This window comes from Balaenoptera ricei, chromosome 8 (assembly GCF_028023285.1).
Source record: "Balaenoptera ricei isolate mBalRic1 chromosome 8, mBalRic1.hap2, whole genome shotgun sequence".
Classification (NCBI taxonomy): Eukaryota; Metazoa; Chordata; class Mammalia; order Artiodactyla; family Balaenopteridae; genus Balaenoptera; species Balaenoptera ricei.
Window position 1 is genome coordinate 97262585 of NC_082646.1, and position 27010 is coordinate 97289594.

General features: G+C 39.1%; 1 protein-coding gene across 1 annotated transcript in view; it reads left to right on the plus strand.

Moving 5' to 3' along the window:
- HSD17B12 (hydroxysteroid 17-beta dehydrogenase 12) overlaps positions 1–27010 on the plus strand; it is a 178894-nt gene that overhangs the window by 93041 nt on the left and 58843 nt on the right. Inside the window, exon 4 of the mRNA XM_059931416.1 lies at positions 18250–18357. Within this exon, the coding sequence (XP_059787399.1) occupies positions 18250–18357 (108 nt within the window). The remainder of the gene's footprint in view (positions 1–18249; positions 18358–27010) is intronic.

Below are 27010 nucleotides of genomic sequence, written 5' to 3' on the forward strand. Positions count from 1 at the left end.
AAACACTTGGCTCAGGGCCTGGCATGTGGTAAGCACTCAAAGGTTGCCATTGTGATTGTTTTAGAAGAGCGCTGTGAGATAAGAGAAATATTAAGTCGGAAATAGAACAGGACAGCTCCAAGTTGTCAGAGGAACGTATTCAGCTCAGGTACAGAGTGTGAAATCTGGCTGTAGGCAGGCTGCTGTGGCTGAGGGACCGTGTACCGAGAGTGGCCTGCAGTGATGCATTTATGGTTGCTGCCACAGAGCAGTGGCCCGGGCCTGGGACGGAGAGAGCCTGTGTGCCTGCATGTCTAAGACAGAAAACTTAAATTCCACACTGTTCAGTTCAAAAGGAAACTTCTGGAGAATTGGCCAAGATTTACAAACTGGTATATAAATATTGCAGGCCCTGAACCTGATTTTGTCCAAATATTCAGAGTAAATATGCCTTTCAAGGGTAAAATTGCATGAAACCAAGTTTCATAGGCCGATAAACAAAATCAAATGCCCAGTTTTATTTATTTATTTATTTTAAAGGAAGTATAACTATGGTACAGCCTATAACACTTCTCATTGTAGCTACTCCCTGTTGGCAGATGTACAGAGGAAGGCAAAATAAAGCCAAAATTTCCCTTCATGAGCATGGCCATCTATTGCCCAAAGAGTTTGTGTGTCTGAGGGCATCAAGTGAAAAGAGTCTGGCGTCTCCATTTCCATGATGGGAACAGCCTTGCCTGGATACCTGTTTGCTATCTCTGGCCGACTTCCCTCAGCCTGTGCTTGGAAGAACATTTCCAAGACTTGCCTTAGTGACTCTCATTTTTTCTACATTCAGGTCTCTCCAGCATTTCTCTCTCTCTCTACTCAACACTTTATTTCTTTATGTATTTTACTGCTTGCAGCCTGGCTCTGTTTATAGTTCTGTTAGCCCTGGGAGCCAGTCTTGACCTGGGGAAGTATTTCTTCTTTTAAAATGACAGAAATGCTTCTGGCTTTCTGAAATTCATCAACTACTTAATTCAGACTATAAAAAAGCAGAAGTTGATTCCCTTTTCTCCTGCACCCAATCTAAAAACACATATACCCTGACTGTTCTACATGTAGGAATTTATCCTACAGAAGAACTCAGGTAACTGCACAAAGATTTATATACAGGATATTCAACACAGTATTATTTATAGTAGTGAGAAATGGGAAACTATCTAAATGTCTGTCAGTGACTCCCTAATCCATTTTCCTGTTTGAGCAGAGACAGGGCCCAACCTCTCAATGGAGATAGTAAGAGCTAGATTGCTCTGTGTTAACAGGGCAGTGGGAACATAAGCTACCTCTTCTTGGTCAGTGATTCCTTCCAGACCTTGATAGGGATGATTAGAACGGTAGGCACGGATTTATTGCCCATCTTGACCGCAGTTATGGGGGTAAAAGAGGTGACCAGAGTCCACAAATACTCTTGAATGCTTTAGCTCAGTAGGGCTCTTTAATACATTACTCAGTATTTTTCCTGTAGGACTTCATGCCTTTGTTTGTTGCTTGTGGTATAGCCTTTTCCAAATTCTTCCCCAGACCATTCCCCAGGGTGGCCTTAATGAGACTACAAATAGCCCTGCCTTGGATTATGATTTATTCTACATACTTTATTTGTATACGTATGTTTTTTTCTCTTTTATTCTAATCACTTTGGCCTGGGGAGGGTCTTGGAAGCTGGGGCAGGTGTATGTGAGGAGAGCAGCCTTAGTTGCAGCCACAACTCCTTTTGGTCAAATTGCTTTTGGCTTTGGTGTTAACAAATGTAAACATTCTGTAGTTTCCTGAGTCCTTATTTTGTCTTCTTTTAAAAATAAAGTCTTGGTGACCTGTACAATTTCCTCTGAATTCATTGACTTCTCATATTTTGTTTCTTATAACTTGCCAGGATACACTCTCCTTCTCCATTACAGTGAATTCTTCCTTTGATCTGTGCCTGCTCATACTGTGTTTTGAATGGCTGATTAAATAAATTGTGGCCCAGCAATTCTGTGTAATTAAAAATGTCTCGGGGCTTCCTTGGTGGCGCAGTGGTTGAGAATCTGCCTGCCAATGCAGGGGACACGGGTTCGAGCCCTGGTCTGGGAGGATCCCACATGCCGCAGAGCAACTAGGCCCGTGAGCCACAATTACTGAGGCTGTGCGTCTGGAGCCTGTGCTCCGCAACAAGAGGGGCCGTGATAATGAGAGGCCCGCGCACCACGATGAAGAGTGGCCTCCACTTGCCGCAACTAGAGAAAGCCCTCGCACAGAAACGAAGACCCAACACAGCCATAAATAAATAAATAAAAAATAAACCCAAAGTTTAAAAAAAAAAAAAAAAAGTCTCTCTGTATGTACTGACATGGAAGGCCATCTTTAGTGAAAAAAAGCAAGTTACAGAGTAGCATATTTAGAGAAAGTCTGGTTTTACTTTTGTTTGAAAAAAAAAAAACAACATGCCACATATATACAAATACTAACCTCATGAACCAACTCTGTGTTATGTCGATATGCATCTAAAATTGTCTGCAAGATCACAGCCCATAATGTTCACAGTGGTTATTTCTGGAGAGCAGTTTAACCAAAAATGTTTACTCTTTTGAGGGTCATGGACCATTTTGTGATTCCAAATGATAAAAACCTTATTCCTATAAAAATATGTATACATAGTATTTTGCCTACAATTTTAGGGAGTTCAGGGACTCTTCTAGGAACTGCCTTGATTCAACCAGTGTGTTGGTATTACTGTCTAATATCCATCTTAGTTTGTCTATTTTTAAGTACTGAGAAAATCCCTCATTTTTGCCTTTATGATACCCACATTGTAATAATGTCTATTGAGCTTCTACTACTTTGAAGCAACTGTAAGGACAGTTGGAAATGATACTGCCTCTGTCTGCTACAGAGAAATTTGTTAATTAACAGGTTTAGCCCATACATCCTTGAGCTTTTTTTTAAAGGCCCATACTGCCCAAATCATTCTAAATTCTAGGAGGGCAGTTTTATTGTATATTAAGTGGGACTAATATGTTTTAAGGTCAAATTTATGATATGATAGTTACATTTTTTATATGCTAAGTATATACTTTATAGTAAATTGGGTCATCAAGGCAATCAGTATTTGGGAGCATAATTTTACCATTTTAAATTATTGTAGAGGCTGATGGTATTATTTGTGTATTTATGTTATTGGGCTTAGCTATGACTGATTTTAGTAACAGAAATTCCAATTATAAACTTGTTTCTGTGGGCAAATGGGATCTCTTTTTCAATATCTGTTTGGTGTACTTTCTGGAAATGATTTGAGCAAAGTATGGAAGTTGCTTATATATCTTTAGCGTGAAACTCCATAAGTAACCAAGAGCTCATTTTGCCCTACATAGCTCAGATATTTTTTCATACTTTATCTACCAAGTGAAGGCCCCAAATAAAGCTATCCCTTCTTAAACTAAGGCTTAAATTATAGTGTTTTATCAGCCTTTATTACACATTATATATCAAAGACATTTGTGTATTTAGTATCCAAGAGACTTGGGTACATTTACAGTATTCTAAGCTCTGGAGAAGAGCCCCAAGGCCTGCCTACAGCATCTTTGGCTCCTCTATCAAAGCATCTCAAGTAGTGTCTCTCAGCGGCAACTAAGTCCTCTGTGGAACACTACCCAATATGTACTTGTATTGTGCCTGTGACACTGCAAAAGTTGGCTGCCAAAGCTTATGGTCTTTACTGGGAGCGGCTACACCCCAATAATAATGAGTAAACTCAGCACCCAGATCTTGGCTTCCAGACTGTTTTCTAATAAAGGATGCAGTGTTCCTTGGAGAAATGGCTAGTTCCAGGGCTGGGGCAGGGAAAATAGAAGGTGAGCCTGGGATATCTTATGGTGCCAGAAATCAAGAAAGTATTCAAAGAATAATGGGGACATGTCAAAAAGGCACAGAAGCCAGCTTGAAGGGACTCCCTCCCATTAATCAAATCTGGATAAATTGAACATTAAAATTAAAATGATAGAAATTATAATCTATTGACTAAAATAAGAAATTATGAGCCCATACTAATACTGATAAATAAATACATAAATTGAAATTTTGATGAGAAAGGGGATTTTATGTAGTCTCAAAATCTCTGCCCACAAAATACCAAAATATTTGTTAATTATGAAGGGAAAAATAGTAACTTTACAGTGGAGGAGCCAGGCAAACACCACCTTAATATGAGATCAAATGTATCTTCATCGGTAATGGGACAATTGATAGGATGCAATGAGAAACACAATTCATATCTATGATATTTCCACCAAGGATGTATAACCTGAATCTAATAATGAGGAAACATACAAACCTAAATTGAGAGACATTCTACAAAGTAATTGGCCTGTGATCTTCAAAGTGTCTAAGTCATAAAGGTCAGGAAAAGACTGGAAAACTGTTCTAGATTGAAAGAAGCTGAACGGACATGGCAGCTAAATGCAATGGATGATTCTGATTTGGATCCTTTTGCAGTAAGGACATTATTGAGACAATTGATGACATTTGAACAGACCCCAAGGATTAGAAGGCAGTAATGTATCAAGGTTAATTTCTAGATTTTGATGGTTATGTAATATTTAGGAGACTGTAGGAAATAAATACAAAGGGAACATTCTTAAACTTTTTAGTCTCAGGACCCCTTTATACTCTTAAAAATTATTGAGAGCCCCAAAGAGCTTTTGTTTATGTGAGATATAGCTATCAATGTTTATTGTATTAGAAATTCAAACTGAGTCATTTTTAAAAATAATTATTTAATTCATGTAAAAATAATAGCAATAAACACATTCTGTGTTTACGTAATGTATTTTTAGTAAGAAAAATAACTTTATTCTGAAACAAAACAAGGTTCAGTGAGAAGAGTGGCATTGTTTTACATTTTTGAAAATCTCTTTGATATCTGGCATAGAAGACAGTTGCGTTTGCAGATCTGCTTCTGCATTCAGTCTGCTGAGATATGTTCTTTTGGTTGAAGTATAAGAAGAAAATCTGGCTTCACATGGATATGTAGTTGGAAAAGAGAAAGTGATTTCAGTAGCATCTTCAGATAATTGTGGATATTCTTCTTCGATACTACATCAAAACTCCTTAAGCGGAGGTTTCTTCAAGGTTAGTTGCAATATGGAATCTGAAAACATATCAATTTTTCATACTCAATTACCTTAAAATCCGTTTGTCTACCTGCCACTTTGAATCGGTCTTTTGCCAATCATGATTTTGTAACTTGATGCATTGATCTTTGGAAAATATTGGTTCTTGAGTTCTGCAGATCTTACTGTTGTTGGCACAGTCCCCCCAAATTACAATTATGAATATCACCCCTAATCTCATCAGAAAAATCTTTTCTTTCAGTCTCGTGATGGTGGATACAAGTTTTCCAAAATTCTAATTTTCACTTAAAATCTCCAGTTTTATCATGGACAATAAATACTGTTGCTTGTTTTTCTTGAAGTGACAGACTTACCTCATTCTTTTTGTTAAGGTATGTCTGCCAAATCTGAATAAGCATAGTTTTTCTGTCAGTTGTTCTTTGAAGTAAAATGACGCTGCATGAAAAAAAGGGGCTAATTCAGCTCATGACTCAATTGCACCTGCTTTTTCTCAAGACGGCCATTGTATTAGGTACACAGAAAAAGTGCTTTATGCACACTTCCCATTTTGTCACATGGAACATTAAAAAGATGTGTATGCAAGAATAGAGATTTAAGAAAATTACTTATTTTACCGCTTCATCAGGAGACATTCTTTAACGAAACTGACTTATTTTCTTTTTTACTGCCAGTATGTGAAGAATACAGTGACTTTTAACATAGTTAGGTGCTACTGCTTTGATTCTTGTTAAGATTGTAGCAGTTTTACCCATCATTGCTCTTGTGCCATTGGTGCAATTGTCACAACACTGAAGAAGGCAAATAATGTCTTGGTATTTCTGACTCTCAGGAACCCTCAGGGTCATGGACCACAGTTTGAGAACTGCTACATTGAAGGATTTATGGGTGATGCAATCTTATCAGCAACTGAATGGAACATGGTTCTGGAAAAAAAGTTCCTTGTACAGCATTTGCAACTTTGCTTGAGATTATTTCAAAATTTAAAAAAATAAATAAGTAAATGATGGCCTTTCAAATGATGAAAACTGAAATTTATGAGAGTAATCATTTGCAAGTTTCAGCAAGGTACCAGTAAATTCTTTTGCAGATTAAATGACATAATGTCATTCAGTAGACTTTTTTGCATCTAGTTGATTCTCAGTAATTGATAACTATAATAGTTATTACTACTGTTTAGTTGGTAGACTATTAACTGCAACCCTATGCATTTTACATGGAACCTCTGAGTTCTTTAGGACGTCCTAGAGCCAGGATGATTGGTGTCGGGTCCTTATCCTTAGTTCAAAGAGTACAGGAGGAGACTAAATCAAGCACTTTTGCTTTTACTTTGGTTTAATATATGAAGACTGTGCTCTTTTAACAGTTTAAATGAAGAGGTTTGTTTTTTGTGTTAAATAGAAAAATGGTTCTACTCTTGACAAAATGTTGAACTATATTGATCTTCAAAGTATTAATTGCCATAAAGTAAAATACTCATTTCAATAGCTGATATTTTAAATTTTATGGTGGTTTTTTTGAAAGTTCCTAGTTTTGTTTTGTTTTGTCTTTAAAGAAATAAAAGCAACTGTTAAGCTTCGTTTTTCTAAATACCAAAGTGAGAGACACAGATCTTGAAAAGAATACTTTTTCCTGTGGCAAGATCTCACAGAACCAGAGTGGAATCTTGTAAGAACAGAGTGACAGGTTGAAATAAAAAGAGGTCACTTAAAAAAAATAAAGCACAATCAGCATTTTTAGAAGAAAGGTACCATGTGATATTTGACTTCAATTAGTTCTAACTACCTTTCTCTTTGAAAGAAGAAGGGAGGAATGTTATGGAGGGTAACAAAAATATCCCTTTTGATTTCCAACTTGATTTTTAGTTCACGACTATCCTGCATGGAAAATTGGTCAGCCCTGGCCCAGATCTTACTGGTAGTACTCACGGCCCTCTGTATCTGTGGGTTCCACGTTGTGGATTCAACCAACCACGGGATCATGTATTATGTTTACGATCCTGGGTTGGTTGAATCCATGAATACATGGGCTGACTGTGGGGCTTGAGCCTCTGTGGATTTTGATATTCACAGGGGGTCCTGGAACCAATCCCCCTGGATACCAAGAGATGACTATAATTTCATTTCTCAAGCCAATAAAGAGAAGTAAGTAAGCTACCTCAAGAAAAAAGTTGCTTTCCAAAAAAAATAAAAAATAAAAATAACAGAGAAACATTTTATGTGATTTAAAAAATGCCGAGACATATTGGAGGAATGTTGCCTCATATGCAAAACTTATGAAGACTGTTTTATTTTTTGATTTTTTTTTTTTTTTTTTTTGGCTGCGCAGCATGTGGGATCTTAGTTCCCTGACCAGGGATCAAACCCATGGCCCTTGCAATGGAATACAGAGTCGTAACCACTGGACCGCCAGGGAAGTCCCAAATGAGGACTGTTTTAGCTCTAAGATACGATAGTTAATAAACTATCTAAAGCAGATGGATAAAACCATTGTGTCCTCTCTTCCCCAATTGAGACTCAACTCAGAGATCTCCCGTTTCCACTGCTGCCTCCCTTCTTTGGGCCCCTTCTCTTAGGACTAATTCGGCAGCTGCTGTGTTCTCTCCCAACTGCCCGTTACTTTTGATAATAGGCTGTGTCCTCTTTGCCACAGCATTTCCTTCCTAAAAACAAGTGTGGTTGTGTCACTTCCCAGCTTAAGAACCTCTGCTAAGTACTCTATAATACACAGGATGACTTGTCAACGTGTTATACGGCCGCCTTCGTAGGTCTGTATCCTGTGCATTTGCACAGGGCCCTGTCTTTGGTTTGATGCTCTGCTGTCACCATCCTGAAAGTCTTAATTTTTGAACAAGGGGCCCCGCATTTCTATTTTGCACTGGGCCCCAGCAAATTATGTAGCTGGTCCTGCTTGTTATCTTGGCACATACAGCCTCCACCAGTGTCCTTCTACAGAACTGTTTCTTTCTGTTTCTCTCTGTGTACCACCTACTCCATCCACATGCCCTTCCTTTTCCCCATTCTCTGCTTTTGCCTACTTCTCCTTCTATGCATGGCCCATTCCTACTCAAGGACTCGAAACCAGTGTCACCTCCTGTAGAAAATCCCACTCTGCAAGAGTGATTGCTTTCTCTTTGCACGCTTTGTTTATATTTATTAGAGCACCAGTTGGGTTCACACACATTTCCTTCACCAAAACATGACCTATTTGCAGGTATCTGCTATTATTCTCAGGGTAAAGTCTGACATGTGGACACTACTCAGTGTGTACTTCTTGAATTTAATCAGCCAAAACATACTCATTGAGCTCCTATCATGTACCGGGCACTATTGGGCTCTGAGTGTATAGTGGTAAAGAAAAAAACCAGACACGGACCCTGCCCTCATGGAACTGACAATTTAGGGAGTGAGGTGCTTTGCCTGGTGGCAAATGCCTGTGTCGCCGAGTAAATGAATGAGCATATGCTAAGGTTGTCGGGTCTTAGTTTCGGATGGGCAAGCTTCTGCCTTCTTGACTAGCGGTGGCGTTGGAATGTAATAGGCACTGCAGTACCAGAGAATCTTGCATTTGGAAGCTGTCCTTTGTTCATTTTGTGACCTGAAAGAGGAGGGTGGAGACCAGCAGGGTTCTGTTTCTTTCATCAAATCTGAGACACCATTGATCATGAAATGATGCAGCTTATAAGCATTAAGAAAGAAAAATGGCCTATTAAACTGACACACCATCAATTGTAAGGCATTCTGATTTCAAAGATAAAAAGTGAATAAAAATGTGCATCTTGGAATAGACAAAGCATAGTAATTCAAAGGTTAATCGCAAGCAAATTGAGTGAAAGAAACACTTGAGACACTAAAGGCATGGCTTAAGTAGTATATTGTAACCATAGATTCCATGGGTGATACAGTAATAAATAAACCACTCTTTAAAGTGGAGGTATATGTGCTTGGTCAGATTGACAGGGGATATGCAGCTGATGCAAAGAGGAAAGAGTTAATGATATAGATAATACCTACAGCAGCCTGTGCTGTTGAGGAAAAAACAACTATATATCATGCAGTCATCTTCGTAGGTATTGGCAGATACAGGAAAAGAAAACATTTGAATAAGACTTTACAGTTTCATAAAATACATTCTCATATGCTATGACGTGTAATCCTCATAGGAATTCTGTAGGGTGGGTATTATTTCTTGTAGTTTAAAGCCTAAGAAATGGAATTCCTGAAGGTTGAAAGGCTTGATTGAAGGACCCTCAGCCAAGTGATGGAGCTGGCAATCAAGTCTAGAGCTTCTGACTGCATCCCCATGCTGTTTTGAACAAATTCTATGTCTTGGTCAGCTCAGGACGCCATAATAAAATATCATAGTCTGGGTCTCTCTCTCTCTTTTTTTTTTCAATTTATTTATGTTTATTTTTGGCTGTGTTGGGTCTTTGTTGCTGTGTGCAGGCTTTCTCTAGTTGCGGTGAGCGGGAGCTAATCTTCGTTGTGGTGCGCGGGCTTCTCATTGCGGCGGCTTCTCGTTGCAGAGCACGGGCTCTAGGCGCTCAGGCTTCAGTAGTCGTGGCATGCGGGCTCAGTAGTTGTGGCTTGTGGGCTCTAGAGTGTAGGCTCAGTAGTTGTGGCGCACGGGCTTAGTGGCTCCGTGGCATGTGGGATCTTCCCCGACCAGGGCTCGAACCCGTGTCCCCTGCATTGGCAGGTGGATTCTTAACCACTGGGCCACCAGGGAAGCCCCATAGTCTGGGTCTCTTAAACAGCAGACCTTTGTTTCTCACAGTTCTGGAGGTTGGGAAGTCCAAGATCAAGGTGCTGGCAGATTCAGTTCCTGGTGAGAGCCTCTTTCCTGGCTTGTCTTCTCCCTGTGTCCTCACTTGGCCTTTCCTAGGTGTGTTGTGTAGAGAGAAAGAGCTCTCTCTATCTTCCTTTTTGTACAAGGTCACGAATCCCATCATGAGGGCCCCACCCTCATGACCTCAGCTAAACCTAATTACTTCCCATAGGCCCCACCTCCAAACACCATCACATTGGGGGTTAGACCTTCAACATATGAACTGGGGGGGGGGCACAAATATTCAGCCCATAATACTCTGCTTCCATAGTATTAGCAACATCATCTTGGAATCTTAAGCATAATAATGTTAGAAATAATTTTTATATTTTTCTCACCTCAAAAAATAAAATTCAGATGTTTCCATTGGCAGGCCTTTTTTTTCCTCCAAGTGTAGAAAATAAACATCTTTATTTGAAAATTTCTTCAAAGATGCCTTGTCCAGGGGTCTACAATACCTGAACCAAATGTAGAACTCAGGGCTTAAAAAGAATGGGACCTATTCATGCCCTATTGGTAGAACAATTTCACATGGTGTAAGGTTTTTATTTATTGCAGATGGCTGTTCTAGTTAAATAGGCTGTAATGAATAAAATATATAATAACCTTGGCTTAAAAAAAGAAATAAATACTTGGTTTGGGATGGAATCCCTGATGATGCTATGACAGATTTTTTGATTTGACTGAAAGTGAGTCTCTTCATCTGAGATTAAAATTGTCATGAATATATTTTCAAGGGCAATGTAAAAAAGAAATGGACCTTGATTTGTGTAGCATCTCTGATAATTATAATTAAGTGGGCCTTTAAAAAAAAATGGAGTCAGATGAATTTTTCCCATCTAGGACGTAAGCACCTTTTCTCCAGAGCTACATAAGGGAGGCTTTGTGGGGAGATGTCTGATCCCAAGGGGCAGGGGTGAAGGGAGATGGTGAGGTTTGGGGGTAAAAAAGAAAACAGGAAAAGGAGTGAAGTTAAGTGGAAAGGATATGTTTAGGGGGCTTGTTCCTTGTTTTCTCCTAAAAATTAGAAAAAGTACAAAAGACTCACTTTTTACAGCTCTAAATATTGTAAAACATGTGAAAATGGAGGGGGTTTTCAAAACATGCAGTACATTTTTATAGTTACAAATTGAATTTAATGAATTTAGATTTAAGAAGCTAAAATTGGTAGGCATTGAATATAGTACCATTTTCCCAAGAGTCTCTCCTCTCCCCCTGATTATCTTTTTCAGGGCTGAGGAGAGGGAGAGTGGTCCCATGACTAAAGTATCTTCCACCTTCATCTTGGTGCCCCTGAGTTAAGCTCCTGGAGTACTTTATTCATGATACTGGATGGTTTTCTAAGGTTTCTAATTACTCTAAAGTGTTTCTACTTCCATGTGGATGGTAGTCCAACCCAGGCAGGACAGATGGAAGAACTGAGTTGTTTCTCAATTTATCTTAATGCTTTAAAAAGCCTAATGTTAAGTACCTTATGTTATTATGTCTCACACAGACATCTCTTACTGGCATGTAGTTTTATTTCTATAGAGAGGAGTTCAAGAAGTAGTGAGATGATTTTGATATATCAGCTGTGTTGGCCTAGATGCATTTATTCACTCAACAAACATTTGAGTGACCTCTGCTATATGCCAGGCATTGTGCTAGGTGCTGGGAATACAAAAATAACAAATTGATTGTGTTTGTTAGGAAGTAGAGACTCTTTGCATAATGTATTATGGGAAGTGCTTAATAGTGTTATATAGAAGGTCTCTAGGAGCATAGTCGAGAGAAAGTAAGTAGCTTTACGTTGGAGGTAATGGGAATCATGAAAATTCAGTCCACAGAGGTGGTGACACAGCTCGAATCTTAAATGATGAAATTTATAATATGGAAAAGATGAGGAAGGATAAATGTAGTAGGAATTTTGTAATGAATAGGGGGAAACTGAAACTTAGGGGGAAAGGCAGATTGTTTATTTGGAGCAGATGTGTCAAGAAAGGAGAATCAATATATTATTTTTGGTTGTTATTAATAGAAAAATTATAAATAGTACATGAGTTTATGTAGATTAAACCTCTTTTCTAGCATTCTCAGACCTAATATCCCCAGACACCCAGGGGAAAAAATGAGGAAAATCTTTCTAAGACCTATAAGATTATTCTTAGAGCAAAACTGTTAAATTTGAGAGATGCCGATTTTTTTTTTCTGGTATTTGTATCAATATAAACCACGAATATATTATCCTAGTCTTCAGTGAAAGTGGAGAGATGTCAATTTGTTGAGCAAAATGAAAATAGTGATGGCCAGACCTTATGGCTTATGGTTAGCCTTATGTTTATAAGGCTATTATGAATATGTTCATGACCTTTCTATGTTTGAACATAAAAACGTGTTATTTTTATTTTATTTTATTTTTTTATTTCTTTAAATTTATTTTGTTTATTTATTTTTGGCTGCGTTGGGTCTTTGTTGCTGTGCGCGGACTTTCTCTAGTTATAGCAAGTGGGAGCTACTATTTGTTGCGGTGTGCGGGCTTCTCATTGCGGTGGCTTCTCTGGTTGTGGAGCATGGGCTCTAGACGTGCAGGCTTCAGTAGTTGTGGCACATGGGTTCAGTAGTTGTGCCTCGCAGGCTCCAGAGCACAGGCTCAGTAGTTGTGGTACATGGGCTTAGTTGCTCCGTGGCATGTGGGATCTTCCTGGATCAGGAATCGAACCCGTGTCCCCTGCATTGGCAGGCGGATTCTTAACCACTCCACCACCAGGGAAGTCCCACGTGATAGTTTTAATATTGAGAGGTGTTTTAGCTGCATCTTGAAACTACTTTTGACAGAGAAGTTCCTTCTCTGTCAATTCCAGACTTGAACTAATTCAGGATCCTGTGAGTAAAAATCAGCAATGTGAGTGTAGGAGTGGGGCACCCATTCTTAGAAGTGATGGACTGACTCAAGGCAGTTAGGACATTCATTGTTATAGCTCTATATTTATGAATAATATTTGCTTTCTAATATTCCACCATTGTGGTCATGTGGTTTTCAGTGGAATAGTAGATAAAAAGCGATGAATGGTATCAGCCCAGCTATTTCTTAGCTTCATTCCCCACTTTTTAAGCCAGAGCTGATTTTCTGCCCCATTTCTAGTGAGTTGACTGCCTTGAACATCTCATATCAATCATCAGAGTTTTTTGCTTCTTAGTTTTTCGTGTTAGCCACTAGGCTGAGAGATAGAGGGCCAAGACCATATCGGAATCATTTCCATCTGGAAGAAAGGGAAGGAGGGCCTGATTATATTTGGCTACAACTAGTAGCTAGGATGCTAGCCTATCCAATTTCAAATATCAAAGGGTACAAATAGTCAGTAGTATGGAGTATCTTTGCATATGGTGTGTAGTATTCTAATAATGGGATTCTTTAGTTCTTTAATTTCTTTAAGAATTCACAACACTAGATAATACTGTGAGACACTGAATAAATGGAGAGCCTGGAGGGAACGCCACATTGTCATTCTTCATAAATTTAATTGAAATGTTGAATGCAACCCAATAAAAACTGAGACTAAACAAGTAAGGAAAACCAATAAACTTTTGGAAAAGAATAATAGTAGAGGAGCTCTGCCCTACTAGACATATTAAAACTTATCTTAAAGTTAGAATAATTAAAACTAGGGCATTACGAAAGAACAGAAAAATATGATAATAAACAGACTATACTTTTGGAATCAGAATGCGGGCAGTAAACGCTGTCCAATGGCTTTATACTCTCACCTCAATCACTCATTGGATGTGGATGTCATGAGAAAGGCATGATCTTGGTCCAGGCAACTCTCTGAAGCTGAGGCAACCCCCTCCCCCTGCCTCCCCCTTCCCCCTGCCAAGGGGCTGACACCTAAAAGCCGTCTGCTGATGATACCCCAGCAGCTGGGGTAACCAGAATTTCCTTGAAGGGGCAGTTGAGTGGCTCATCTCTTTCCATTGCAACCTTCAGATTCACTTGTTTGTATATCTTTATTCCACACACTTGTAGGGTATTTATTTTAACTTATCACAGCTCCTACCCTGGAGGAAAGACTTGACAGAGGCTGTCATGTCATGGGCCTCTGTGGTGGGCAAGGATCAGAGTACTCAGAAGTATGTCTCCAAAGGCTTTGGTGAAGTTCTTACTCTTCCCCAGGGGTGGGCTGTTGCTGAGTTGTGAACTGGTAGTCTTAGGTAGAACCTTGGGTAGGGGAGGTGGCGAAGGTGGAAATGAAGGTTGTATTATGTGTATGTGGTCCCCACTTCTCTTCCAGGTGCTTATTACATCCTTGTACTGATGTTTAAAATTGAGGATTCTTGTTCGTCTGTGTTGGCTTCTGTTGGCAGGGTCAGATGAGAGCTGATAGACTCTGGGGAGGGGGAAGATGACTAGATTTATTTCCTAGTTCCTAAGGAAGCCAGCTATCTCCACCTCAGCCTTTTAGAACATCCTTCATAATTCTTTTCTAATTGTCTTGGCCAGAGAGAGGCATTTCCTGTCCTATTCTTATATGTGTGCTACTATTTTTGATTCACACAACTTGGTGGTAGTGGTAGGGACGGTTCACAGAATCCTCAAAGCCAGTACATGGGCCTGGTCAAGAGCATGCATATCCCATAATCTTTTTTTAAAAAATTTTTTTATTTATATTGGCATATAGTTGATGAACAATGTTTTGATAGTTCCAGGTGTACAGCAAAAGTTGATTCAGTTATACAAATGCATGTATCTATTCTTTTTCAAATTCTTTTCCCATTTAGGTTGTTACATAATATTGAGCAGAGTTTCCTGTGCTATACAGTAGGTCCTTGTTGGTTGTCCATTTTAAATATAGCAGTGTGTACATGTCAATCCCAAACTCCCTAACTATCCCTTCCCTCATCCTCCTCCACCCCCCACCCCACCCCTGTCACCATAAGTTCATTCTCTAAGTCTGTGAGTCTGTTTCTGTTTTGTAAATAAGTTCATTTCTATCATTTCTTTTTAGATTCTGCATATAAGCGATACCATAGGATATTTCTCTTTTTCTGTCTGACTTACTTCACTCAGTATGACAGTCTCTGGGTCCATCCATGTTGCTGCAAATGGCATTATTTCATTATTTTTTTAATGGCTGAGTAATATTCCATTGTATATATGTACCACATCTTCTTTATCCATTCCTCTGTCGACGGACACTTAGGTTGCTTCTTTGTCTTGGCTATTGTAAATAGTGCTGCAATGAACATTGGGGTGCATGTATCCTTTCAGACCATGTTTTCCTCCAGATATATGCCCAGGAGTGGGATTGCAGGATCCTATGTTAGCTCTTTTTTTAGTTTTTTAAGACATATCCCATCATCTTGGGAAAAGAAATGTGAGGGAAGTCTGCTGGATTCTTCTGAGGAAGTTTTCCTCACTATAAAAGGGGCATATAACAGGGATGCCCCATTTCTGCCTCTGAACATTGCTTGCATGGGTGCTTGGAATGACAGTGGCTCTCTTGAAACCAAGAGAAGAGCCAGCCTAGGGCAATAGGAGGAAAGGGTGGAAGGACCCTGGAGCCTTTGTGACATTGTTGAGCAACTGAACAAAGCAGATCCAAGACCTTGTCCTCACAAGCTTAATTCTGGCGGGAGCAGATGACAACAAACACATGCATTATTAAAATACATAGTATATTAGAGAGGGGTAAGCACGATGGAATGAAATAAAGCAGGGAAGGGGGACAAGGAGTGCTGGGGAGGAATGGCTGCATTTTTGTTTGTTTGTTTGTTTAGTTACTTTTGGCTGATTTGGGTCTTTGTTGCTGCGTGCTGGCTCTCCCCAGTTGCGGCGAGCGGGGACCACTCCTCGCTGCGGAGCTCAGGCCTCTCACTGCAGTGGCCTCTCCCGTTGAGGAGCATGGGCTCCAGGCGCTTGCTTCAGTGGTTGTAGCTCACGGGCTCTAGAGCGCAGGCTCAGTAGTTGTGGCGCATGGGCTTAGCTGCTCTGTGGCATGCGGGATCCTCCCGGCCCAGGGTTCGAACCCATGTCCCCTGCACTGGCAGGCGGACTCTCAACCACTGCGCCACCAGGGAAGCCCTGCATTTTTTAAAGGGTGGTCAATGAAGGCTTCTCTGAGAAGGTAACATTTACTTAAAGACCCAACAGAGACAGAGGATGTGGAAAAGCATTCCAGACAGAGGGCACAGTAAGTTCAAAAGCCTTGAGTGTATATGGAGAACATCCTGTGTCTAAAGAACTGCTAGGACCCCTGTGACCAAGGCTGGGGAGCAACTGGAGAGTAAGTGGGTGGAGATTAGTTCAGTATCAGGCTGATGCTGAAGACTTTGGTTCTTACTGTAAATGAGATGGAACGCTTTGGAGGATTGCAAGGAGGGTGGCAGGAGCTGACCTATGTTAAAAAAGAAAGAAAGAAAAGCCCACAGTAGAGGCAGTGAAGAAAAGTTAAGAGAAAGTAAACAACGTTAACTGGACTAGAACATGATTCAGAGTAATTCAGGTATCAGTTCAAATTTTTATTTATCTTGAAAAACTTGTGTCAGAAACCATTTTGCTTATCCTAGTGTGAAGACATAAGAAAGAGCTTACTGGAGGGTTCTTATTAAGTAACATTCTTTCCAAAAGGGTCTCTGATTTTTTTTTTTTTAAAACAGCGTGTCTATGTAAGACTGTGCCATATAAGTACATTCACCAAATCCTGTGAGATCTAAAAGTAAATTTGATTCAGGGGTTGTGAGGTAGCTTTTATTACTAGAGAGAAATTTTCCTAAATGTCAGTATATAGTGCTAGTGTGGAAACAGACGTTGCTTTCCTCAAATAAATAGATAAATTTTATCTTATTTTACTTCCGGAATAAAGTTTTACATTCAGTAAAAGGTATCCTTCAGCCTTTTGATTTTGGTCATTTTTCTTGTGAATTGGTGGCTCTGATAAAGGCAGAGTTCTTTACTTACTTGTGGTAAATTCTGTGAACCATTTATGCTAAGACATGTCAGACCAGCTACTGGGAAATGACAGCCTTGTATCTGGCTGTCCATTACATGAACACGTAATAACTCATTTATATTCGAATAGTAGGTATACCTTTAACACCAGATAAGGTATTTTCCAGGTCAGTTATATCCTCTCTAGTTTATTCATAGATTCCTATCTAGGGTGGATACTTTGCATTGAGTCTAAAGAATCTCTTGTGAACCAGCTCTTTAGTTTTAGACATAAATCCTTTCAGATCAAGAACAGAAACCTCCTGTGTGGATTACTGCTGTATATTCTGTGATAAGCCGGCATTGACTTTGAAGGAAGAAAATTTTATTTTTGGAAGCAGGATTTTTAAATTAATTCTTTTGAATTCTCATCAAGTTCCAAAGAATAAGCATTCTTGGAGACTTTATGGAGTGCCTCATGTATGCCAGTACATGGTAGTATTGTTAGTACTAAAGGTAATACTTTGGTACCTTTGCGTTGATAGCACTAATGGGTATTATTACCTTCATTTTCACAAGAGGATGCTGAGGCCCATAGAGGACATGTGACTTGCTCAAAGTCATTTAGCAAATAAGTGTGGAAGTCAAATTGGTACCCAAGTCTGGGTGACCTCGCAGTCCATGCCGTCTTCTCAAAGCGGCTCACTAGTGAAGGCAGAAATCAACATGACATGTTCCCTCAGATGAGTTTTGTTTCTCCAGGGTCTCATTTCTGAATCTGTTATTTCCCTTAGCTCTGTTTGGACCTTAACAGTCCTGTGCAAAGTAGAACACTGAGGTCTTTCTGGTGTCACTTTGTAGCTCCATTACTATGCATTTTGTGTGGCTTTTTAAATGTAGTGATTATTCATTATTAACCAAGCTCCTAAATTCCAATATGATCATATTCATTTTATTTCCACTTTAATAAGGTGGATTTTTTGTTTTAATAGATCACACTTAAGACTTTTTCCTGAAATTATGAAGTATCATTTTGCAATTAAAATCACAAACCAGTGATATTTAAAGAGTATATAATATTATGATATGCATCATGTTTTATTATTTGTACCTAAGGGTCTAAAAAGCCATCATTATTGATTTATAGGAGAACTGATTAAGGAACATTCAGCCAGCTCTGTGATAACATTGGAATTTTTATTGCAGAGCTACTGTGTTGATTCTATATCATATCTTAGGTGGTCTCATGATCACTTAAAATTATCCTGGTCTAAATTTCATATAAAATTGGGGGGAAAAAAGTGTTTGAAAGGGTAATGTCATCAAATGCTTAAATCTTAATTGCCATATATTAATTTTTCCTCTCTCCGTTTGTGTTTTTTTCCCTAGGAGAAAAATTCAAAGTGGAAACAAAGACCATTGCTGTTGACTTTACATCAGAAGATATTTATGATAAAATTAAAACAAGCTTGGCAGGTCTTGAAATTGGTGTTTTAGGTTTGTATCTTTTTCATGTTTAGAGATTCTTCTTGCATTTATTGACTAGGATTTTCTTTTTGGATGTTTGGTGTTCAATTGGTGAAATGACTAGTGAGAAGAAAATGGTCTCGTTAATACAAGTGATCATTAGATGATATGGATCTATATACGCTTGAATCTTTATGTTTGGGGTTGTGTTTTAATGATGATTCTACAATTTAGGTTGTTTTCCCTGCCTGCTTTATTTCCAGTCTCTCATTCTCTCTGCATATATTTAGATACAGCTATATCATAATAATCCTTTGTGGTGGGTAATGCTGACCCATTTTTACAGCTGAGGAAATAAAGGCTTAGAGGGGTCTCAGCCTTTTGTTCAATATTACCCCCACCCCCCGACAAGGAACCTTTTTAGACATTATTTTCCCCTAGTCCACCCTCCCATGAGACTTTAATACCACAGATCCACTGTGTATCTTGTTTATGTGCTGTATGTATATCTGTTCTTTATACATAAAAAGGATAAGAGCTCACACCATACCCCCGAATCAATTTTTGTTCCCTTGGGGGAGCTATCACCCCAGTTGAGAAGACGTGGCTCAGAGAGATGAGTGACTTGCCTAAGCTGCCGTAGAGACTGAGTACTGCGCATGGGATTTAGCCACTGTTTGTTTTTTCTGAGTCTCCTACTCCCTTGTGTTACACCTCAGCTACCTTATTGCCAAAAACCGATGCTTCTGCTGAGATGTGGAAGTATTGGACCTTGTTATGGAAAAGATTCACCAGATTTTGAGGAAAAGAAAAAAAAAATCAGGCTTCAGAAAGTTACCCAGCATTCTCTGACTCATTTCTAGAAAGAAAAAGGGCATCTAGTTCAGAAAAACGTCACTTCTTCACTAAATCTCTTTATCCCACTGCCTAAATTGGTGTGAACCTGGTAATTGCCATTGTTTTCTTTATTGGACTATAAAAGGAGGAACGACGAAGAGAAAATACTTTTAAAAAATGTTTCTTAACCTTTCTTTAGTCAAGACCCCACCTGTCTTCCTCATACTATAAAAGAATGGTCTCTTATATAATTTCTTGAAAAGGCAATTAAAAAAAAGTTATACACATTATAGCCCTACATAGTGCCATTGGACCTGGGGTTAACCCTGGCTTTGATGTGTTATCTTTTCACCTCCTGCCTGGTCCATATCACACATCACCACGCCCCACCTACCCTCACAGCTATTCCCATACTTATAGGAGAGCCAGTAGCAAAAGATGAATGAACACACAGGTCTAATTTTTGCCTTGTTCTTCTCTAATACATACATTACTCAGAGTCTTTCACAAGCTCTTCTTCCTTTAGCTTAACCTAAAGCACAGCTAACATCTGTAAAATTCTCAACTTTTTAAAAATTCCAAGTCAGTAGTAGCTGTAACTTACTAGTTAGGATAGAGACTGCCATAGTCCATCCAAACCCCTTTCAAACTAGTCATGGACTGGATAGTGAAGGCTGGCTTAGGCAAGGAGGGGGATCAAGGATCCCTAATGAGAGGAGACTTATTTTGAACTTGTGTTCTTGAAGAATAACTTTGTTTCAGGAGTAGTTCAGTTAATCACAGTTGTCCTTAGCTTTGTATAAATTTCAGCTGCTTTTCACTGGGTAATTTTGAAAGTATAGCTACTCTGGGACTATGCCATTGAAAACGGAAGATGTCAGGCATCAGGTTGCTGCTGGGCTGGAGGGTTATAAAAGGCACTCTTCAGCTGTTCTTTCCTGGCCCAGTATATACAAAGTCTGCAGTGTGATTTTATGCACAATAGGTAGATCTCTTAAGGATGAGGGTGCAGAGTACATGGTGCCCAAGCACCTTTTCCCCACTTCTAGAATCCTAGGACTTGTGTCAATACGTAAGCATTGATATTTAGACCTAAGGGTTGATATTTTCCTGGGCCACATATGCTAATGGAACCACTGCTTTTGTAGTCCAGCCCCTTAGTAAATTGCAACCTGTGAGTCAGCAGTTTACACCCCTCTTTATTCATTCATTCATTCATTTGTCAGTCAATGAACTGGAGATACAACAATGAACAGGAAAGCGCCTGGCTTTATGTAGTATAATGTTCTAAAGGGAAAGACAGCCCTAATCAAAACTAGTTACCTGCGGGCTAAGTGTTGAGATGGGGAGGGCAGGGTGTAATAAGAGGGCAAAAGGGATGATGGAGTTGATATGGGGAGAAATAATGGTGACTTGGCCTAGCCAGTGTTAGGAAAAAGGATGATTCCAGAAATATTGAGGAAGTAGAGGAAGCAGGACTCTACTTGTGAGAGATTGCAAGAGAACTCATGATGACCTTCAGGGTTCTGGCTTGAGCATCTGTGTCAATAGTGCCATTTAATAAAATGGGGAATCCTGGAGGAGGAGCCTTTTTGGGAATGAGGATCATTTAAGTTTGGGGTTCCTCTAGGATGTCCAAGTGGGGTTGTTAAGTCGATAGTGGACATATGGATCTAGGTTTCGGTAGAGCTCCTAACTAGAGATAGAATTTGGAGGTAAGTCATCTCTGAGTAGTAATCTCACTGAAGAAAGGAAACTGGAGCTAATCCAAGGAGAATGGAGAGAAGGTAAAGAGAAAACTGGGGACAGAGCTCTCTGTTATCAAATGCTGCCTGGAACGTATAGTGTGAAGGAGGGATAATTTTTTGCACAAGTTCAGCACTGTCCACTGGAAGTATAATGCAAACCACACATTTAATTTGAACATTTCTAGTAGCCACATTTTTAAAAAGCAAGAAGGAACAAATGAACTAATTTTTATAATGTATTTTATTTTAACCCACTGTATCCAAAATATTATCACTAACATGTAATCCACATAAAGTTTTTCGAAACATTTTGTTTTCTTTTTCTCATACCAAATCCTCAAGTCTAGGGTGTATTTTACATTTATAACATATCTCAGTTTGGACCAGCTACATTTTAAGTGTTGAGTAGCCACATGTGCCTAGTGATGGATATCTAGCTCTAGTTCATCTTGGCTGTCTCTCATCCTCAGTTTGGGTGGGAGAGCCATAAATATAATTTCTAGGTTTTTCTTGTGCTTTAACATAGCTTTCAACCAGGGGCAGTTCTGCAGTGTCTGGCAATGTCCAGAGACATTTCTGGTTGTCACTAATTGAGGGGGGAGGAGGAGGAAGTTCTACTGGCCCCCGGCGGGTACAGGGCGGGGATGCTGCTAAACTTCCTTCAGTGCACGGGACAGACTCCCACAGCAAAGCACGATCAGTCTAAAAGCTCAGCAGTGCTGAGGTTGAGAAACCCTGCTTTGAAGTTATATTGTAACTAAATAGTTCTGATTGAATACTTATGGAGACACACACACACATACACAGACAACTTAATTTTTGATTTCTAGGTTGGTTACAGATCAATAATAAAAATAATTATAGCTAATGTTTACATACGCCTTTAAAGTTCATAGCAGCACTTTCACATACATTATACTATTAATTGGCTATACATTTTGTTTTTTTTCTACTCTACCAGAACTGTCTCCTTAATCATAAGCTTTGTATAATTATATTGACATTTATTAGCAGATATCTTATATTGCATTGTAATTTTAATTTGTCAAGATTTTTGGGGAAACTATTAAAACACCTTTATGAGCTAAATTTTATCTTATTGCTAGGTCATATTTCAACTCAAATCTTACATTTCTTTCTCTAGTGTGGGTATAACCCTCTAGAACTTGTGGGAGGGGTCTGGTGTTGATGTTTTCTTTTTTTTATGATTACCTGGGCCTATAGCCCCTTCACTTTCTTCCCTTTTTCCTCCCCATCCAGATCCCACATACCCCCCCTTCTGTCTAATAAGGGGAAGATAATCTTATTTATTCTCCTTCCTCCTCTGCTTAATGTCAGTCTCACCTTTATAACATTCCCTAAAATAACAAACATGTACATTGATTTCTAGTAAGATTTAGCAATCCTTATTAAGTCATAGGAGAGAATTTTGTCTACTGAGTATTAATGAAACCAGTAATGATAAAAAGAAATAAAAATCACCAAGGTACATTCCATTTGTTTGAATAGCACTAACCACTAAAGCATAGTCAGTGCTTAATAAAGAAAATTAATATCTTCAGAATTACAAAGGAAAATGCTAACGCTATTGGTTATGAAAGAAACATTGTTTTCAATAAGATAAGCAGAAAGAAAATGGCCATGAATTGTGTGAATTTGTACTGAAAGGTCACCATCACTTGATAAGACCATAAATGCGTAAGGCTGAGACAATGACTTCTTAACTCTGGTGTGTAAAATAAGTAAGCATCTGCTGTCTTCTCTCAGGCAAAGGCCAAGAAACACAGATTTGGGAAAACTTAAAAAATTTCAGCTATTTAGAGAAAATGACATCAGTCCTTTCAATAAGCAAACAATTAGTTAACAAAATATGACTGCTATAGTGCTCACTTGATTCCTCAAGAGAGACTCTCATGTGTGTTCCAGATTGGTTTGGAGGACTTCATACAATACATCGCAGGAGGCGTAATTTACCAAGGCCAGGGGAATAGCCTTGCATTTACAAGTATGCCACAGAGAATACTTTTTTCAAATTTCACTATGATTTTTTTAACTTTTAAAAAGTGGCATTCTTTATTCTAGAGGTAAAAATAAAAAGGTCCTCCTGGAAAAAGATAGTTACTTGTTTTGTGATTCATTAAAAAAAAAAAAAATCAACCATAGCTTTATTCAAGCTTGTAATTCATACTAGACCAAGAATTTCCCTATGCCAAATGCTATGAAGGTCCTCTCCACCCATACTATCATTATTATTATTATTTTTTTAAAACTTATTTATTTATTTTATTTTTGACTGCCTTGGGTCTTTGTTGCTGTGCGTGGGCTTTTCTCTAGTTGCGGCAAGCGGGGGCTACTCTTCGTTGCGGTGCGCGGGCTTCTCGTTGGGTGGCTTCTCTTGTTGCAGAGCGCAGGCTCTAGGCACACGGGCTTCAGTAGTTGTGGCTCACGGGCTCTAGAGCGCAGGCTTAGTAGTTGTGGCGCAGGGGCATAGTTGCTCCGCGGCATGTGGCATCTTTCCGGACAAGGGCTTGAACCCGTGTCCCCTGCATTGGCAGGCGGATTCTTAACCACTGTGCCACCAGGGAAGCCCATACTGTCATTATTTATGTAACTTGTAGAGTCAAGAGAATCGGTTGGTACAGGGTGACAGCCTGTGATGGCTTAGTGTCTTAGGCCTATTTATTACCCATCAACTTTTTCCTATCTCTACACAGTGCCCGTAATTTTATTAGGAAGCATCATTTAAATAACAACAATATGTATAGATAATAAAAGTCAGTTGATTGCAAAGAGTAATTGATTGCAAAATCTGGAATAGACCTTTTTATTCTCTTTTCTTCCTGTGCCCTTCATAAATTAATAATTGTTCTATTAATGTATTTGGTGGGTTATTTTTAAATTGGTATCCTACCTTCTCCTCAGCTGAATGCAAAAATACCTCTTGATTATCCTTGCCTAAGCAACCTTATGGATTATGGGAAATACTTGGGAAGCATTTGTGTTCTGTTTTTCTCCCCTACAACCTAGTATTTCCCTGAATGTTCTGAGATGGAGAATAGTTGAGTGTTGGGAATACGTATCTTAAAAGATAGTTTGAGCAGAGATTAATAGTTAAGATCAGTCAACTCTGTAACTGTTTATACTTAATTTTCAAAGCTTTTTAACAAAAGACCCAAGAGTATTTTTAGCTACTTGGGGGAAAGGACCAGTGATCTTCAAAATGACAAACTCTCAGGTAATTAATTTGGTTGGAATCCAGAGATGGCTTCCTTATAGTTCAGTGTCAAAGAAAGAGGAAATAGATGCCTAGGAGAGGGAGCCGCAAGCCTGCAGGAACTGGGTTGAGGAAAACTTTTCTAGGAACCCTGGGAAGGAAGAAATCTTGAGCGTACTGGGAAGTTATGTGGCTTTCCAGTCCCAATTGATGAAGGAAGTTACAAGTAGAAGAGTCTTGCTTCTTTAGAGGGTTTAAAAATATATAATGCTTCAGATTATCTTCTTGCCAATTTCAGGAACTTTACTAATTAGAAATTAGTTTTAAATTGCCTTCTTTTGAAATGTAAATATCTCTGAAAGGGCAATGGCATCTTCATTTACATCTTATTGGGATTAGTACATTCAGTTTACTGTCTCCTTGCTGGATCAGTCACCCTGAGGAAATGACTATCTTAGTTAATGAAAGACATGGAGAAATCATTTCAAAATGGAGAAGAGAGGCTTAAAGAGGAAACTGTAGTGGTAGATTGGCGATTGGTGGGGTGCTGAGAGGGGATGAAAAATAGTAGGGCAAAATAAAGTTAGTTGAGAGAGCACCAATGATAAGTGTTTGGAAATACCCTCCTTCCTTTTTTTTTTTTTCCTGGAACCCAGGTATAAAATGACTCAGGCTCAAGAAAGGACAGAGGCTATTATTCTAAAGTATGTAGGAAAGGATTACAGGAGCATGGTAGGATGATAGTTTGCAAAGAGGGTGGAGTTTCTCTATTATGCCACGATATGATTTTCATGCCTTTTAGGGGTTAAGGATACTTCCCAAAACTTCCCTTTTGTAATACAATTGAATTCTGTCCCTAACCACCCCAGAGGTAGTGTAGACTCCACAAGTTCAAGGACACAGTCTCCAATTAAACTGCATTCACTTCAGACATCAGCTACAAGTTTGGGGGCGCAGGCCACCTGCACTTCTGACCAACTGGCTACAAATTCCCCTTACCCCTTCAGGTTCGACAATTTGCTACCCTTAAAAAAATTACAGTTGTATTGTGAAGGATACAAATCGAGACCAGCCAAATGAACAGACACATAAGGCACAGTCCGAGACGTGTCCAAACACAGAGCTTCTGAGCCCTCTCCTTATGGAGTCAGGACTCATCACCCTTTCCACACATCTGTGTGTTCACCAGCTAGGAAGCCTGTGCTGATTTGTCTCCTTAGCTTAAACTCAGGTGTGATCGCAAAGGCCCCGCCTTGAATAGCAAAGACATTCCAAGGGTTTAGACATTTCCAACCCAGGAATCTGGGACAAAGACCAGACAAATTCTTTACTATACAGCATCTTTTCTTTCCTATTTGTTTTTTGTGGTTTTTTTTAAGATACTTTTCTCTTTGGTATTTTTTTTTGGAACATCTTTACTGGAGTATAACTGCTTTACAATGTGTTAGTTTCTGCTGTATAACAACGTAAATCAGCTATACATATACATATATCCCCATATCTCTTTCTTCTTGCATCTTCCTCCCATCCTCCCTATCCTACCCCTCCAGGTGGTCACAAAGCACCAAGCTGATCTCCCTGTGCTATGCAGCTGCTTCCCACTAGCTATCTATTTTACATTTGGTAGTGTATATATGTCCATGCCACTCTCTCACTTCCTCCCAGCTTACCCTTCCCCCTCCCCGTGTCCTCAAGTCCATCCCCTACGTCTGCGTTTTTATTCCTGTCCTGCCCCTAGGTTCTTCAGAACCTTTTTTTTTTTTTTTGAGAGTCCATATATATGCATTAGCATACAGTATTTGTTTTTCTCCTTCTGACTTACTTCACTCTGTATGACAGACTCTAGGTCCATCCACCTCACTACAAATAACTCAATTTCGTTTCTTTTTATGGCTGAGTAATATTCCGTTGTATATATGTGCCACATCTTTATCCATTCATCTGTTGATGGACACTTAGGTTGCTTCCGTGTCCTGGCTATTGTAAATAGAGCTGCAGTGAACATTGTGGTACATGACTCTTTTTGAATTTCGGTTTTCTCAGGGTATATGCCCAGTAGTGAGATTGCTGGGTCGTATGGTAGTTCTATTTTTAGTTTTTTAAGGAACTTCCATACTGTTCTCCATAGTGGCTGTATCAATTTACATTCCCACCAACAGTGCAAGAGGGTTCCCTTTTCTCCACACCCTCTCCAGCATTTATTGTTTGTAGATTTTTTGATGATGGCCATTCTGATTGGTGTGAGGTGATACCTCATTGTAGTTTTGATTTGCGTTTCTCTAATGATTAGTGATGTTGAGCATCCTTTCATGTGTTTGTTGGCAAATTGTATATCTTCTTTGGAGAAGTGTCTATTTAGGTCTTCTGCCCATTTTTGGATTGGGTTGTTTGTTTTTTTGATATTGAGCTGCATGAGCTGCTTGTATATTTTAGAGATTAATCCTTTGTCAGTTGCTTTGTTTGCAAGTATCTTCTCCCATTCTGAAGGTTATCTTTTCGTCTTGTTTTGGTTTCCTTTGCTGTGCAAAAGCTTTTAAGTTTCATTAGGTCCCATTTGTTTATTTTTGTTTTTATTTCCATTTCTCTAGGAGGTGGGTCAAAAAGGATCTTGCTGTGATTTATGTCACAGAGTGTTCTGCCTATGTTTTCCTCTAAGAGTTTTATAGTGTCCAGTCTTACATTTAGGTCTTTAATCCATTTTGAGTTTATTTTTGTGTATGGTGTTAGGGAGTATCCTAATTTCATTCTTTTACATGTAGCTGTCCAGTTTTCCCAGCACCACTTATTGAAGAGGCTGTCTTTTCTCCATTGTGTATTCTTGCTTCCTTTATCAAAGAAAAGGTGACCATATGTGCGTGGGTTTATCTCTGGGCTTCCTATCCTG